The sequence below is a fragment of the Callospermophilus lateralis genome, chromosome 1 (genome assembly GCF_048772815.1).
Source record: "Callospermophilus lateralis isolate mCalLat2 chromosome 1, mCalLat2.hap1, whole genome shotgun sequence".
Classification (NCBI taxonomy): domain Eukaryota; kingdom Metazoa; phylum Chordata; class Mammalia; order Rodentia; family Sciuridae; genus Callospermophilus; species Callospermophilus lateralis.
This window is the reverse complement of record NC_135305.1, coordinates 17,094,909-17,111,101: the sequence shown is the minus strand read 5'-3', so window position 1 is coordinate 17,111,101 and position 16,193 is coordinate 17,094,909. Positions and strand designations below refer to the sequence as shown.

General features: G+C 45.5%; 1 protein-coding gene across 1 annotated transcript in view; it reads right to left on the bottom strand.

Moving 5' to 3' along the window:
• Positions 1 to 4,357: 4,357 nt before the first annotated feature.
• Creb3l2 (cAMP responsive element binding protein 3 like 2) overlaps positions 4,358 to 16,193 on the bottom strand; it is a 109,735-nt gene continuing 97,899 nt past the window's right edge. The window contains exons 9-12 of the mRNA XM_076832807.2: positions 14,224 to 14,323; positions 13,804 to 13,930; positions 11,554 to 11,767; positions 4,358 to 9,644 (exon numbers count right to left, since the gene is read on the bottom strand). Of these exons, the coding sequence (XP_076688922.1) occupies positions 9,569 to 9,644; positions 11,554 to 11,767; positions 13,804 to 13,930; positions 14,224 to 14,323 (517 nt within the window). The 3' untranslated portion in view covers positions 4,358 to 9,568. The remainder of the gene's footprint in view (positions 9,645 to 11,553; positions 11,768 to 13,803; positions 13,931 to 14,223; positions 14,324 to 16,193) is intronic.

Below are 16,193 nucleotides of genomic sequence, written 5' to 3'. Positions count from 1 at the left end.
AGTGTGCATTAGAAATTTTACAATTCTCCTACATCATAAGAAGCTAATGCTAGATTTCAAAATTGATTATCAAGTATTTGCAGCATAAGTACATTATTCAGATGTATGAGAAGAAATTGAAATTGGTTACTTCCAAGATGTAGAAACTGTGAATGGAAAGAGAACAATGGGCCACCACATTTCAACAAAAGCTTATTAGTACTCTAACTTTTCAAAGCTACGTATGATGTCACTGCAATAATGTTTTTTTTTTTTTTTAATTGAATTGCAGGAAAATTTCACCAGAGGTTTGAGCAGCATTCTCCCGAGCTCCTTCCCTTCCCTGGCTGTGCTCTTCCCAGCTTGACTAGATTCTTGGAAGTCCCTCCCATGTCTCCTCACATCTCTGGACAAGTACTGCCCTTGGAATCCTACCTCATGGGATTATTTTTGTGATACTTCAAATACCACCTCAACTGTATTTTCTTTTCTGCATCCATATGCGTTTAAACTACCACGAACCATGAGGAAAAGCTGCGAGTCAGAGCATGTAAACTCTCAGGTGACTGCGACAAGAAAGGAACACTATGGGGACTGAGGGCACCTTTTCTGTCCCAGAGGCTCTAAGTGTAGGTGGCTCCACATTTACAATCTGTCTTTTCAGGGAAGTTTTTTCGTTGTTGTTTGTTTTCCCTTTGAACCAGCTCAGGCTTGTGGAAGCTTCTAGACCCACTAGGAAATGAACTTACCATCTGTTTTGCAGAGGAGCTGGGAAGGCCATTAGTTGTGAAGGCTCTGGCTGCCCAGTTCCCAGATACTTCTCATTTAAGAAACATTCAACATTTTGAAACAGGCTTCTCAGAGAACAGCACGGCAGCCTCTCTGGCAGCTCTCATGGTATTCCTCGGTGGGTATTTTTGTCCCTTCATCTAAAAACAACAGCAGAGAGGGAGGAGGAGAACACATGCCCTCCTCCCCGGGCCAGAACTCTGCTTTAAAATTGCCGAGAGATGGAGCCACAGCTGGTGCCCGTTGGGAGATGACATCAACTCATGCCACCTGCCTGTGACCATCCAGTGATGAGGGACCAAGGGCAATCATCCTCTCCAATGGTGGAACCAAGTATTGCTGGAAATCACTTCCTTCTTTTTCCCTTTCAAGAGAGATGACTTTGGGAGTGTCCCCAATCCTGCACTGCAACCAAGACACTAAGAAAAAAATGCAAGGCAATGGCATCTTGGATATATGTAATTCCACTGAAGGCTCATGGGACAAGGACAGCTAGAGTGTCCCCTGCCCAGATGAAGCATGGCTTATGGAAATGGTGCTAGGAGGGACATCAGAGCAGCTGGTTTGTGGTTCTTCCCTGCACTTACTTACCACGTAACCAAATGTGGAGGTGGACATGTCTCTATGGGCCCTATATCCTGAGCTGAGCATCAGGGACAATGATGATTGTCCCACCCTCCTTTTGATGATTAACAGGTGCATAAGGGGACATGAGAAAGAGCTCCGGGTAGAGCACCAGGTCTTATGCAAATGAGATCATTCAGATTTTTTAAAAATACTTTTTAGTTGTCAATGGATCTTTTATTTATTTATATGCAGTGTTGAGGATTGAACCCAGGGTCTCACACATGCCAGGTAAGCACCCTGCCACTGAGTCACAACTCCAGCTCCCTCACTCAGATATTTTTACTACAATTTTTTTAGATTAATGAAGATTTATCTCCAAGAGCAAAAACAGACCTCCGGCTGCAAGAATTTGGACTATCATGAAAAGAGAGTCAACTGATGTGCAGATGCCTCTACAACTCACAGCCTGCCTTCCCCCCTGCCCGGGATTCCTATTTCCTGTCCCTTGGTAAAACTAACCACCCTCTGCACCTCCTAGTTCACCACCTATTTTTTCCTTTATTGTAACCTCCAAAGAGTCAGCCACCATAAAGTCCAGAAGCTGTGAATCCAGGTGACAGAGGGTCCAGGGAAGTATCAGAATGAGTGAACCAGCCTAGGTGTGGGTGAACATACCCACCCAGAGATGGCCTGCTTCTCAAGTTCTACTCAGCTCCTGAAGTTGCTGTCACTCAAAGAGTTTAAGACAGAAATCTGGTATCTTATTTTTCTTAAATATTTGAATCTTGAAAGATTAACCAATGATTTTAAAATGTTTGAAACAGCCCAGGGTTAAACCATAAACAACTGTGTATGAGCTGAGGGTTTTCAACCTCTGATGTAGGCTAACTCCTTTATCTCTATGGGTAAAAATCTTTAAGCTCCAGCTATATCCTATATCCAGCATAGGATATAGTTCAGACTACAGACTTAAAGAAGACTAGACTCACACCTTTCATCTGTACCTAGTTTCCTATATGACCTTGGTGGATTTATGACTTTTTCTGAACCAGTTTCTGCAGCTGTGAAAGGGGGCAATTATATATCCTCCATAAAATTTTTGGAGAAATTAAGAACACAGATAATATACAAAGACCCCCTGGTGCAGAACAGATACTCAGTAAGCATCTCCTTCCCCCAAGGCCAGCAAGTTAATCGTACAACTAGTTCAAGAGGCCACAGGTGTCCATCTCCTGGGTCCCACTCAGATCCCACACCCTGCATGTCAGTGTTTCCCTGCTTCTGTTGCCTCAATTGCAGAAAAGTCGAGCATGGTCTGTGCTGGAACCTAAGCACAGGATTAGGAATTTAGACACCTGATTTCTTTTCCCAGCAACAAGCGCACAGTTCCCCATAGGTCTCACTTCTCTTCTCTGGAACAGAAGTGACAACCAGCATGAATTGTACAATAAATGTGTGTTACGCAATCTAAGTCACAACAGACCCATGTGTGAAGCACCAGATGCCCGAGAGTCTGGGATCTGCCTCTAATGTGACATATTAATGCCCAAGGAATGTGTTTTAGAATGTAGGTTTTATTATAGTTCAGGTTTGGTGAGGCCAACAGATTGGGAGACAACTTCCATTGCAAAGAGAACTTGTTACTCATGATTTCCAAGATGAGGGTCAGTTTACCTTACACGGAGTCACATGGAGGAGTCCCAGAGTCAGCTAGCAAGCAGACAGAGAGAGGGCAAAATGTGGGCAAAAGCTTTTATTGTGGTTTATCCAAGAACAAGCAAGGCAAGATAAGCAGGTTTAGAATTGGCTAATTTGAGTAATTTCATCAAGGTCTGGGATATAGGGACTGTGTCCACTTGTGTTGGTACCTGGCTCTGGGGTGATTAGAGCAGGGTATAGTGGCCCAGAGCATCAGAAGTGTGTAAGAGCCCATAACGGAGGTGGTTGGGGTGTGGCCTCTGTGTGGTTGGTTTGTGGATGAAAGGCCTGCTCACAGGCCAGGAACTGGGAGCAAAGGGCAGGCCCTCCAGGCCCAGGAAGGCGCTAGATGTTAAAGCATTAGCAATATAGTAAATAAAAAGGTACGATTAACACCCAGTGTTCTTAAATCCATGTTTATTCCCTCCACCCCCAACTGGGAAGATCATGTCCAGCAAGGGGCTTCCATAACAGGCTCTTCTGCAGGGATATACCACACATGTAGGAATAGAAGAGAAGGTCAAGTTGCTCAGAGGGAAAGGCCATGGGCATTAATACACCCCCAAGACCAAAGAAGCCTAGGAATGCTGCAAAGAGGTAAGGGGAAGTCTTCTCCCCCACCTCCAGGTGGACATGGTCCGTACCCTTGGATTTTAACATCCTGGAGCCCTCGCTCTGAGATTAAACGAAGCCCCTACTTTCTCTGAGTAGAGAAAATTACATTGGGATCCAGAGAGTGCAATGGAGTGACGATTATTCTGCTCGAGTGCACTGACCTTTATCAACTATTTCATCCGAGTTTTTGGAGCATGAACGTGTGTTAGGCCTCCTCCTCAACGGTTCACGTGAAGAAGGAGCATTCCTTTCTGGCTGAGTTCAAAGTCTCATTCTCAGGCATCCAGAGACCAGGAAAGCAAAATCAAAGCCAGAGACCTTTGAGTCTAGTTAGGGGACAGTTGGAGGAGGCAACGCAAATAGCAGTAAGGCTAGTGAAATCTCTGGAGAAAATGATTTCTCTTCCTGTCACTGACTGAAAAAAAAAATTACATTTCTTGGCTTGGATGTAGCACTACATAATATACAAATTGCTAGTTTGAGCTGCTGCTTTCACTTTGTCTACATAATCAGGAGAGATTGGTTAGACGTACATACATAAGTCCATGTTTTGGAAAAGGGCAAAATGCTTTTAAAACCACATTACCAGGATTTTAAAGACTGGACAACATTTTACTATTTAAGAAAAATATTTATTTGCAAGAAATGGAAATACAAATGCATTACAATTTCAATTTATTTTTTTCAAACTAAATACAAAGCTTTTTAAAAAATTTTTTGATATTTACTTAGTAGAATAGGGAATAAAAGACCATAAAAATAATGCAACAGGACCGATAATAGACTTACAATGTGTTTAGACTTAAACACTGCTGATCTATATAACCTGCTACAAGAGAGAGGAAAGCCTGCTGTGAGAACAGACATTAAAGCTCACTGATGATGACAGCCCAGGGTCTGCTCACCATTGTTCAAAAAGGGTCACTCACAGTTTGCAGAGAGTGCTGGTGTTTTCCATAGACTCATAAAGCACTTTATCTAAAAGAGAGATTTTCTAAGCAGTGTAGACCACGAGTGCAAAAAGTTCATTTTTCCACGCAGCTGGTGAGCGAGGGATGAGAGCAGAGAAATAGAGCTGAAACCCCTGGGTTCCCTTTTCCCAAATGCAAAGGCTGCTAGCTGGAACTCACAGAGGATGGGATGTGAAAGAGAGGAGACAGACATCTGGAGCACACTCTGCAGGAGAGGGAGAGCTGAGCAGGCGCAGCAGGGCCACCACATTGGCAGAAACTCTTCCCTGCCACAGCCTGAAACATCGACAGTGCCCTCCAAAAGGAATGTGCTCAACTTACTCCATCTCACTGGGTTCTCTCCCACCTCACCGTGATTAACTAGTTGCCTTTGTTTTCTGTATCTATAAAAGATGCAAACTTATTTAGCACAACATCCAACACCTCAGCCAACAACCACCAAATATTATTTCCCTCCACTATGGAAACCACACCACAACAAACAAAACATTCCTGAATTTTGTTGCCCCAAATAATAAAACTCCTAGGCTTTCTCTCTCTCTCTCTGGTGAGTTCTGACCCTCTGACCACAGAAGCATGGAGCATTAATCCTCAGATGGACCAGGTTCCTCTGCACTCAGAAAATGCTTTGCTGTGAGGATTTATAATATCTTTAATCTTGGCTGTCCATTTATTTTGATGTGATTGCACCTCTATAAAATGGATTTTCCTGATGGATATAACCCTATTTCTTTCTCCTGATGGGTGAACCTAAAAACAGTGGCTTACTTTTAGGAAACCATTTTTGAGCTTCTGGAAAAAGTTATTTTCCCCACATTCACTTCAATCTCATAAGTCTACATGTAACATCTCCCGGGACAAGGGGTTCCTGTCGTCCTGGGCTCATACATAAGGCACATTTAAGGCACAAGTAAGTATCAAAGATAAGGGAGGTGTGTGTGTGTGTGTGTGTGTGTGTGTGTGTGTGTGTGTGTGTGAGAGAGACACACAGAGGGAAAAAGAGACAGAGGGACACCTAGCACTTGAATAGCTACTGATTAAATAAAGCTTCTTCGGTCTCTCTTATGCCCCAACATTCCCTGCGGCGTCAGGCAGCACTCTTAGCAAACTGAAGTCTGAGGGGTAGCTGAATAAATGGATGAATGATTGATCTGGAATCCATCTCTGGCTCCTTCTCAGTCCCCGTCTCACAGCCCGCTCCTCTCTCCTGTCCTCTCAGGCAGGCTCAGCCTATCACATGTGCAAATTGTCTCAGCTGAAAACCTTCAATTGGGAGGTCCCTCACTCTGGGACTCTTCTGTGGCAAATGGCTTCCTAGGTCCTTCCAGTCCTGCAAGCAGGAATGCCAAGGTCTCTCATCCAGGTTTCTCAAAGATTAGGTTCAACAGAAGCAAAATAGTGACCTGCGGTGGACAAAGGGGGCGGACGAAGCCTGTCTCCCTCCTCCAGGTCCCCATTTTGGCCAGGTGGCAGGGATAGACACTCCTCACATGGGGAGGGGGTGTCTCCATTTCTGGGTGGTGCTCACATGCACACCTCAGATGACGTGTGTGTTCAGAGGAGCTGGCCCAGAGGGGCCTCTGATTCTGCTCTTCTGCTTTTGCTTGGTGTCTGAACAGGGAAAGGAGGGGACATGAAATGCTGAAAAAGAATTTTAATAAAGCACGTGTGACAAAACTACTGGACACTGACTCAGTGCCCAAATAGAGAAGCAGCAAGTCAACACCCCTGCTCCATATAAGGCTCAGACCACCTTTTGGTATCCAACCTGAACCTAGAGATTAATAAGGAAAAAAATCTGAATTTATTATAGTTGACTTGTTAAATAAGTTGAACTGGCAGCTGCTTTCCCAGTCTATAAACTAGATCTGCAAATCAAAATTATTTATGTTACCCAAAGGTTATCTAATCTTGCCTGCATTGATATCAAATCCCACCCCCATCTCTTGCTGACCTGGAGCAACTTAGTTCAGCTGTCAAGACTTTTCTAGAACGCTCTTTCTGTGAGCGAGACTCCAGTGTCCTAACACTTCCCAGAAATTCTTTCTTAAAGCTGGGGCTGAGCCTTTTCATTTGCAATGTCCATTTCTAAGTGCAAAGTTGAGAGCTGTAGAAAGAACCACACGGGGTGGGGTGGGGGGCCTGGGTCACTCACTTCTCATCCAGTAAAAAATTACTTGTTCTCTTGAGTCTTTGCAGGATATTTCTTTCACTCATGTAATCAATGAAAGAGAAGAGGGAAAACCTGTTTACATGATGGAAAATACAATGAGATTTATTGTTATGGTTTCTGGTTGCTCTAACAGTCTCAGATTTGTCAAAACTAAAGTTCAGGTGCCAATGTCTGCCACTATTTGAAATCCTTGGAGCTAACCACAAATTATTGACTGATTTATGGGCCTACTTGCTTGCTATGGAAAACAAATCCACTAATATTCTGAGCTCAACCCTTGAACAGGACTTGTGCAAAAATCCATTAAGCATTTGGAACCAATTTGGTGTGATCCCACTCTTCTGTGTCCTTTCAACCCCATTCTGACCTCCTGAAGGGACCACCGTTTAGTTCGCCCAAGCCAACCGTGGTGGACAGAGGCTTTCTCACACAAGCAGCAAGGCTGGCTCTTGGAAGCCTCTTTAAGAGGCCATTTGAACTCTCTGGTTGATGTCCCCTGTTCTGGAAAGACAGTTTCCCACAGCAAAAGCCCTGTTGTTTGGAGAGAGCAATGTCCAGCAAGGATAGACAGGGAGAAAATAAAATCCTCAAAGCACTAAGGGCTACAAGTTTCCTTCCTCTTCTTGCTTCTATTCAGAAGAGTGGGGTTTTCTACCCTGGCTACCTATAAACCCCCTCGGGTTCAGATGCAGCACATATCATATGCGCTGGCCCATATCTCTCTTCTGCCCTTACATTTGAGTACCTTTCTCAGCACCTAATAAGCACTCTAATAAGAGTTAATTCTGTGATTTTGCTGTTAGGGCCCAAAGGTGTCCCTACATGTGATAAGTAAGTACCTGGCATTTAAAGAAAGGGATGGTGTGTGTTGTGGCCTGTGGTTTCCAGGCACCAGCCAGGCCCTAAGAGGGTGGAGCCAAGGAAGGCAGAAGTAGAAGTCGCTAGCTGCCCCTCCTCCTCACAGCCCAGATGTCTGAACCAGCAGCCAGCACCCTAGAGGGACAGCCAGCACCCTACAGACAGCAGGGCCACTATGCAGCTCTGACACACTATGAGGTAAGCCCAGCTAACTCCCATCACAAACCTCTGCTCACAGCAGGGAGACAGAGGGGTCACTCTCCTTGGTGACCCCAAGTGGACCCAGGCAGAGAAAGCAGAGAGCTGTTTATGGAATATGATGGCAGATGCCGATGACGCCACATCCTACATCTGATATGTAATGGGAGGCCCAAGTGGACATGATCCCTCTTAGGTACAGGCTCCATTGGCCATGTAGATAATGAGAGTGAGAGAGACCGAGGGAGAGGGAGAGGGAGAGGGAGGGCAGCCAGCGATAAAGGCCCTCAGCGGCTACTAAAACTAAAGCACACAATGCAAGCACATTTCCTGCACAAAATCTTTTACAAGCTGGGGGCGGGGGAAGAACATCAAAATATTTAAAGGGAGTCTTCTACCTTGTACAATAGAAAGGCAATTTCCATTTCTTATATGTATGAAAGAGAAAAAAAAATTTTAAACTACAAAAGTTACTTTTAATCATTAAAAAATAATAATAAAAGTGGGTTGGGGCTTAGGTTATATCTCTTTGGGTGAGCTGCGAAGTAGCCAAACCTGACCATAAAAGATAAGAATGTGCACACCAGACACCATCCGCCCCCACCCTCAGCTGAGGTGGCTAAGGGAGGGCAAAGTGGGACTGAGGGAGGGGGAGGCAGGTGTGGAGGGCAGGAGCAGGGTCCTCGGAAATGCCTGCCGTGGGGGCAGGGCTTCCCTTCTCAGGTGTGGGAACCGGAGATAGCATTTGGCCACAGGGCCACATTCCTTCTGAGTTCATCCAACAGGGGGACACACATTATTCCTCCATAGTCATTATTTTACAGACCTCCAATTTAAAAGAAAAAAGGAAGCAAATAAAACATCATATTGAAAATGGGGATCCCAGTGCCCTCTTAGGTCTGAAGGCCCACAGAAGATATTGCTAGCTTCGAGGGAGGCCCTGAATCTCTTCAGCATGGTTGCCAGTGGGAAGCCTTGGCAAGCTAATAAATACTATTTACAAACGGGGAGGAGAAGCTGGGAAGGCAGAACTATGGGGGAGGGAGAGAGGCTGTGGGGAGGTTCTACAAGCAATGGGGTGGGCAGGTTTGCCTGGAGGAGAAAAGCCTGATGCCTCAGGCATTGCACTTGCGGCCTGAGAATATGATGGGGGCCCTAGTCTGCCTGCACCAGAGTGGGGGGCAGTCCAGCAGGGCTCCAAGGGCAGAGTGGAGAGAGGGTACTGTCAGGATGCCCAGGAGCTCCCAGGGCTGATGGGGCTTTCACACTGGAGGCCCAGGTGTGAGCAAGGGAGGACAAGAGTCAGTGCTTTCCAAATCCCAACAGGCCTCATGCTGTTTTTGGGGCTAGAGTCTGGGTCTCAACTGAAACCGTCATCTCTTTTTGGGTGGGGCGGGGGTCACACCTTACAGGGGCGAATCAGGCAGTATCTTTTTGGCACTAAAGGTGGAAACAAGCCTGCTTGTCCCACCCCCACCCCACCCCTGAAACAATTTCCTATGGCAGTAAGAGAAATGGAGGAGAGATGCCAGCTCCCTCGGGCTCGGGAGCAGCAGGGCAAGAAGACGGAAAACCCAGGCTGGTCTCCCATCCCAACCATTAATGCCTATCCATGTCTCCATCATGACCCAGCGGCACAGAGGGAACCTTGTGAAGGTGGAGTGGGGATAGAGAAGCAGAGTTAGGGGAAGCAGGGTGGGTGGGGGTGGAGGCGGCCTCATTAGAAGGTGGTGTTCACTCTTCTGTCGAGTTCTACAACTTTTAGTGTTTCGTTCCCCTCCAGTTGAGTGCTGACCCTGTAAAGGCATCAAAAGAAAAAATATTATTTGCCACTACCTTTAACTACAAATCCCATGCTTCGCAGTGTCACATGATCCCTGGGGGGAAGGGGGGAGGACACCCAGGCTTATCTTTTTCACTCCCTAGTTAATTCTCTGCTCTCAATGTCCCCTGCTATCCACTTATCCACATTCCTACCTTTATCCCCACCCAAGACCAGGCATCCCAGCCCAGAGGATAAGCATGGTGGCTGTACACTGGTTATTATAAATTGCTTTAGATGACTGTATTTACTAAGGATATTGAGCCCTGTGCTAAATTTTGGGAAGGAGAAATAAAAGGATAATGGCTAATTCCTGGTCTTGAAGACCTAATAATCCAGATAAGGATTTTTTAAAGTGCCTTAATTTGAAACAATACTAAAACAGAAAATAAAGATATTATCAAATTATGTAACAGCCTAGAAGTCTCTAGGCATTCGGATGGGAGCTAAGAAGGCTTCACTATCCAGGAGATACCACAAAACAAGGGGAATTTGAATGGGACTTTCAAAGGCTTAGTAAAGAGGAGAGAAGGCTTGATGTCCTCTCTTTTGGAGTTATGAGCCAAATAATCCAGTAGCTCTATCCAACAGAGCTTCAGGGTGGCTCCGGATTTTCTCTACAATGGAAATAAAGATAATGTCTTACCTCTTCAGGTAGTTAAAGGGATTTATATGACAGCACACTTGTAATGTGCTTGACACATTCGGCACTAATAAATGTTAAATGTACATGTATAATGATACATATAAAATATTTGTAATTGTGAACCTTCCCTCAATGGGTCTAGGGAAGAAGGCTGAAGAATGTGAAATGCAATCTTTCCCACTGATACCGTAACAGCCTGAGTGCTGGGAAGCCCAGGAGCAGAGCTCAGCTGAATCACCAACTATACTACCCAGGTATGCTGATGGGCATGCCCAGGTACCTCCCCCAGGAACAATATCTGTGGTCCTATCAGCCTTTATGTTTTCAAAAGGATGTTTTCCCCATAACTATCTAAGAGGAACAACTCAGGGAGAATCAGAGCCCAATACAAGGTATTTGCAATATGGGAAAATATACACACACAGGGCCTCTAAACACTTATTATTTCCAATGTAAATATGTAATTATAAGTTTATATAAGTTGAACATCCCTAAACCAAAAATCCAAATTCTGAATGCTCCATGATCTAAAACTTTCAGGGCCAAAAGGATGCCACAAGTGGAAAATCCCTCACCTGACCTCATGTGAAAGGTTGTAGTCAACACTATAGTGCAGGCAGCACTACAAATATTGTATAAAATTACCCTTGGGTTATGTGTCTACAATATATGTGAAACAGATGAATTTCACCTTTAGACTTGGGTTCCAGCAGCAAGATATCTCATTAAGCATATGCAAATATATTCCAAAATAAAAAATAATTCTCAATTCAAAGCATGTCTAGCCCCAAGCATTGCAGGTAAATCATACTGAATCCACAGTTATAGTTAATACATCTGAATTGACACAGAAACTATAAATGTATATTGATATACAACAAAACATTTATTTTCCCTCTGGTTGGAAGGAAGCTAGAGAACAGTCTGAGGGATTGCATAGCCAACACTGCTGTTATGCAGCTTTGAGGGGGATTCAGACCTTCCCTCACTCTGGTGCCACTACTACCTGCTCCCAACTGATGCTGGGGACATCAGGGAGTTCCACTGGGCCTTTTCCCCGCTCTGGGAAACCACTGCTGAGAGGCAGACACTCCCTACTGCCAGTGGTCATGGAAACAGGTGCAGGAGAGCCAAGGAACCACCCCAGGTCTCTAGGAGAGTCCTTAGCCCCCTGACAGGTGGCTCCCCCGACCCCATCCTCAGCACACCATGGGGCTAGAGCCGTCCTAGGACTCACAGGTGCTGCTGCAGCTCCAACAGCACAGACTTCTCCAGGCCGCTCTCATTCGAGATAATGAAATGGGGGAGATCCACATCTGGCAGGGACTCCAGCCCTGAGGCCCTGAGCAGGGAGGATCTTTCCCAGCCCCCAAGCTCCCCAGGCGAGGCTGGACTGGAGGACTCCTCCAGGGGAGATTGTTCCTCATAGATCAGCAGGTTCCTGGATCTCACTAAGGACAGAGAAAAACAATAAGGTGTTAAAAAAAAATAAAACTGGAGTCCTACACATTTCCTCCCTCCCAATGCCCAGGGCCAGTGGCAGATGAAAATTGATGTGCTGTTCTTGTCCAAGACTTAGGATGCCAACTGGATTCGGCTTTCTATAAAGGCTTCAGGGCTTCAGAGTTTGTGCACTGAAAAATTATACCAATTATACAGTGCTGGAAGAACAATAGAAAACAAACACAAAGCCACTACCACCCCCAGTGCTTTGAAAATAAAACTCCCCTCCTTACCCACCCATGACTATCGAGGGAAAACATTCACGCAAGTAGGAGTCAAATACTTGGAGATGTCCAGACTCAGCTAAAACAAGCAGCGTCCCCATTGAGCAGGTCTTGTAGGGAGGGAAGACAGATAGGCATTTTCATCAAGAATATGGGGAGAGGATATGAAGCCAAAGCCATAAACCAGAGGCTGCAGACAATATCCTTTGTTTTATGGGACAGCCACATAGCTAGATGGCTCTGCAGCAATTTTCCTCGACATAGAAACTATGCTCCCATTGGCTCCCAAAATTTTAAGAAATATTCCTTTGGGGAAAACAAACTTCCCAATAGGTCACTAAACTCATTTGGAAAGGCTCGTGCTTCTGTCCTATACCTCGAAGAGATACACCTATCTGGTAATTACCACAAATATTTTTTAATTTTATTTATTTTAATTTGTTATATATGACAGCAGAATGCAATTCAATTCACATTACACAAATAGGGCACAATTTTTCATGTATCTGGTTGTACAAAAAGTAGAGTCACACAATTCGTGTTTTCATACATGTACTTAGGGTAATGAGGTCTGTCTCATTCCACTGTCTTTCCTACCCTCATGCTCCCTCCCATTCCCTCCCACCCCTTTGCCCTATCTAAAGTTCATTTAGTGCCCCCATGCTGCCCCACCATCTCCATAATGAATCACATCCTTAGAGAAAACATTCAGCATTTGGTTCTTTGGGATTGGCTTACTTCACTTAGCATGATATTCTCCAACCCCATCCATTTACTGCAAATGCCATGATTTTATTTTCTTTTATTGCTGAGTAATATTCCATTGTGTATACATACCACATTTTCTTTATCCATTCATCTACTGAAGGATATCTAGTTGGTTCCATAGTTTAGCTATTATGAACTGAGCTGCTATAAACATATATCATGGGCACGCCCAGGTACTTCCTGTAGAATGCTGTTTTTAAGTCCTTGGGTATAAACCAAGGAGTGGGATAGCTGGGTCAAATGGTGGTTCCATTCCCAGTTTTTCAAGGAATCTCCATACTGCTTTCCATATTGGCTGAACCAATTTGCAGTCCCACCAGCAGTGTATGAGTGTGCCTTTTCCCCCCAAATTGTCCCTATACCAAATTCAGTACCTTCTAACTGCATACTTGTTTTTACTAGCACAGGTATGCATTCATATATGTGTTTCTTACTCATTATCCCTTTATCTCCTGCATATTTACAAGAGTTCATGGATTTATATCCTCTTATCTAACACCTGAGCTCCACAATCTGTAAATCTTGGGCATAATACTTGGAAAAGCAGACTGATTCTTCAACTTTGCTTCACAAACTCTGACTATGATAACATGTAATTCCACTCAGTGGAGGCAGAATCACAGGAGTTCTCTTAAAATGTCAGAGAAAGCTTACTTTGCCCCCTCTCAAAGTCCACATCCTACTCTCTCATCAGAACTCAAGAAGAGGATGCTAGAACACATCAAGGAACACAGTCTGGAGCAGCATTTTGCACGCTGAACTTTCCCAAGCTTTAGAGAATTTCCAGTGCTGCCTGCGCCCAGTGGGTGAGGGGCACAAGGGGAACCAGCACTCTGAGCCCCAGAGCCCCCTGTGTGCAAATGGAGAAGTTCCACTTTTAGTACCTCTTTTTAAAAATTGGAGTTTACATAAGGTTCCTTTCAAAAAGCTGAGAAATCCAGTTCCACAGAAGCAAAATAAGATACTTCCCAAGTGGCTGAGTGCTATCTTACCAACGGAGGCTGTGTACGGCTCTGGCATGGAATGCTGGCTGGGCAGCGCCATCTTGGTGGCAGAAGGATAGGGTCCATAGCCCTGAAAGAAGCTGCCAAACGCAACAGCAAAGCACAACACAACGACCTGGAAGGGGAAGAGAGAACACAGTAGCTGTCGATTTCAGACTCCACAGAGCAAACCTGTAGATCTGTAATGCCTGGGACAGTAGGAAGATGGACTGTCCTCTCCATCAAGGGGCAGTCTGCCAAACTATACCCTCAGGTCACATTGCTGTAATGACATGCAGAGGAACATGCTTGGAGCAGGCTTCAAGGTCTCTCCAGCTGCATAGCACTTGGCCTTGACAAGGTGGGAGACACTGGGGACAGAGCACGGGGCCAGGGGTCGTTCCTGCACTGTCCCTTTGGGAAACTCACCATGAGGCAGGTGCCAGTCTGCGTTCCAGCTAACTTGCATGTCCGAGAAACCTTGCCCATCACCAGAGTCTGAAGCTTCTGGAGCTGCTGAAGAAGAGTTCTGCCAATGGCAACAAACAAGAGCCAGGAAGGGACGTGAGAGATGAGAGATGAATTTTGGTGGCCCCTCCACCCAGGTTCCAGGGAAGTTGCTGCAGCCTTGGGTCTATATTTAACCAGAGTTCTGAGGGACAGATTCTTCTGGGAGAAGATATGGATGCCAGTACCTGCTAGCACCACTGTCCCAGAACTTGCTGGAGCTCAGAACCAACCTCAACACCTTAACCACTTGTTCCGTTCTGAACAAGAGAAAGCCCTCAAGTGATCCCTGCTAAGATGTGACTTGCTTGCCAGATGCTGAGAACAAAGGAAAGCGAACACTGCTGTTGGATGGTCACTATGGTTTCAATGTTTGTCGCCCACCCCCACTGCCCACTGCAAAAAAATTATATGGCAAATATGGGCACGAGGGTGGAGCCCTCGAGCAGGATTACTGCCTCTATGAGGGATGGACAGACTGGCATTCTTCCCTTGGCACCACGTGTGGACACAACTAGAAGACAGCTTTTAGAACCAGGAAGCCCATCCTCACCAGAAACCAAGTCAGCACCTTGACCTGGGTTTCCAGCCTCCAGGGCTGTGAGCAATAAATATCTGTGTTTATAAGCCGCTCAGCTTCTAGTGTGTTCACAGCGCTTTAATGGCCTAGTGCGGCGGTGATTTCGAGGAGCACCCTCTTCACTGAGAGATAAGAAACACTGATGAAAACATAAGAAAGGAGAACAGCTAGAGAGGACAAGGACCAGCAGAGAAAACCAGAAGGGCTGGCCTGAGGTGGCGCCTGTGACTTAAAATGGTCACAGTGTCGCTGAGCAGCAGGCATCCGGATGGCATACTGAAGGGGAAAGAGAAGGATGAAAACCAGGAAGGTCAGGGAGGCAAAGGGCCTTTGCACCTCAGACCTGAAGTGGTTCTCAAAGGCTCACAGCAGCTCCACACTAGAAACGAAGCCAAAATACCAAAGAGCAGAGCGGCCTGCTCAGCCAGACCCCCAGGCTCAGAACCAGGGATCTGAGAAATCAGCCTCCAATACACACTCCTCTTCCTCCTGGGAAAGGCAGAACGGGGGCAGAGAAATAAAAAGCGGACAACTGCACATTCCCTCAAAGAGGTCTGGGGATGAGAGAGCAGTCTGTGCTCCAGGTTGTGTGACATCGGGACTCAGAAAGAGCAGATGGCGAAACTCTCTGCAAATCCTGAACACGACAAGGCACAGACAGGGAGCTGAGTGCACACCCTTCTGAATTAGACGATCTGTGTGAATTCTGCATGAGAGTAAGGAAAGAGCTGAAGCCCCTCCTCGCCCTCGTCACTTTCCCCAACTCCATGCACATAGCAAAGCGGAAACATTTTTATATGCAGATGTGTTTTCTTGAGTCTTGAAGATTTTCAGAAAATTCATGCAGTGATGTAATGTTGGAGCCACACAATTTCCCTGGAAAACATCAGCAAACCACTTGTTTGCAAAATTCTGGGCTTTCATAGCCACCTTGCTTCTCATCTCAGTCTATCATCTGAAGAGCTTTCAGGTGCTGGACATACAAGCAAGGTTTTCCATGGTCTACAACTTCTCCCATTAAGCAAATCCAGGGCAGGCTGGCCAAGAATGGTTTTGCTTCAGCAATTTAAATGGATAATGGAAGAAAGAATTTGAGGAGCATATGTATCTGAAGTTTTCTGAACTCAAAAAGCCCTGTGTGGCTTGGAGCAGTGGCACATGCCTGTAAATACCAGCAGCTCGGGAGGCTGAGACAGGAGAATTGCGAGTTCAAAGCCAGTTTCAGTGCTAAGAAACTCAGGGAGACCCTGTCTCTAAATAAAATACAAAATAGGGCTGGGGATGTGCTTCAGTGGTTGAGTGTCACTGAGTT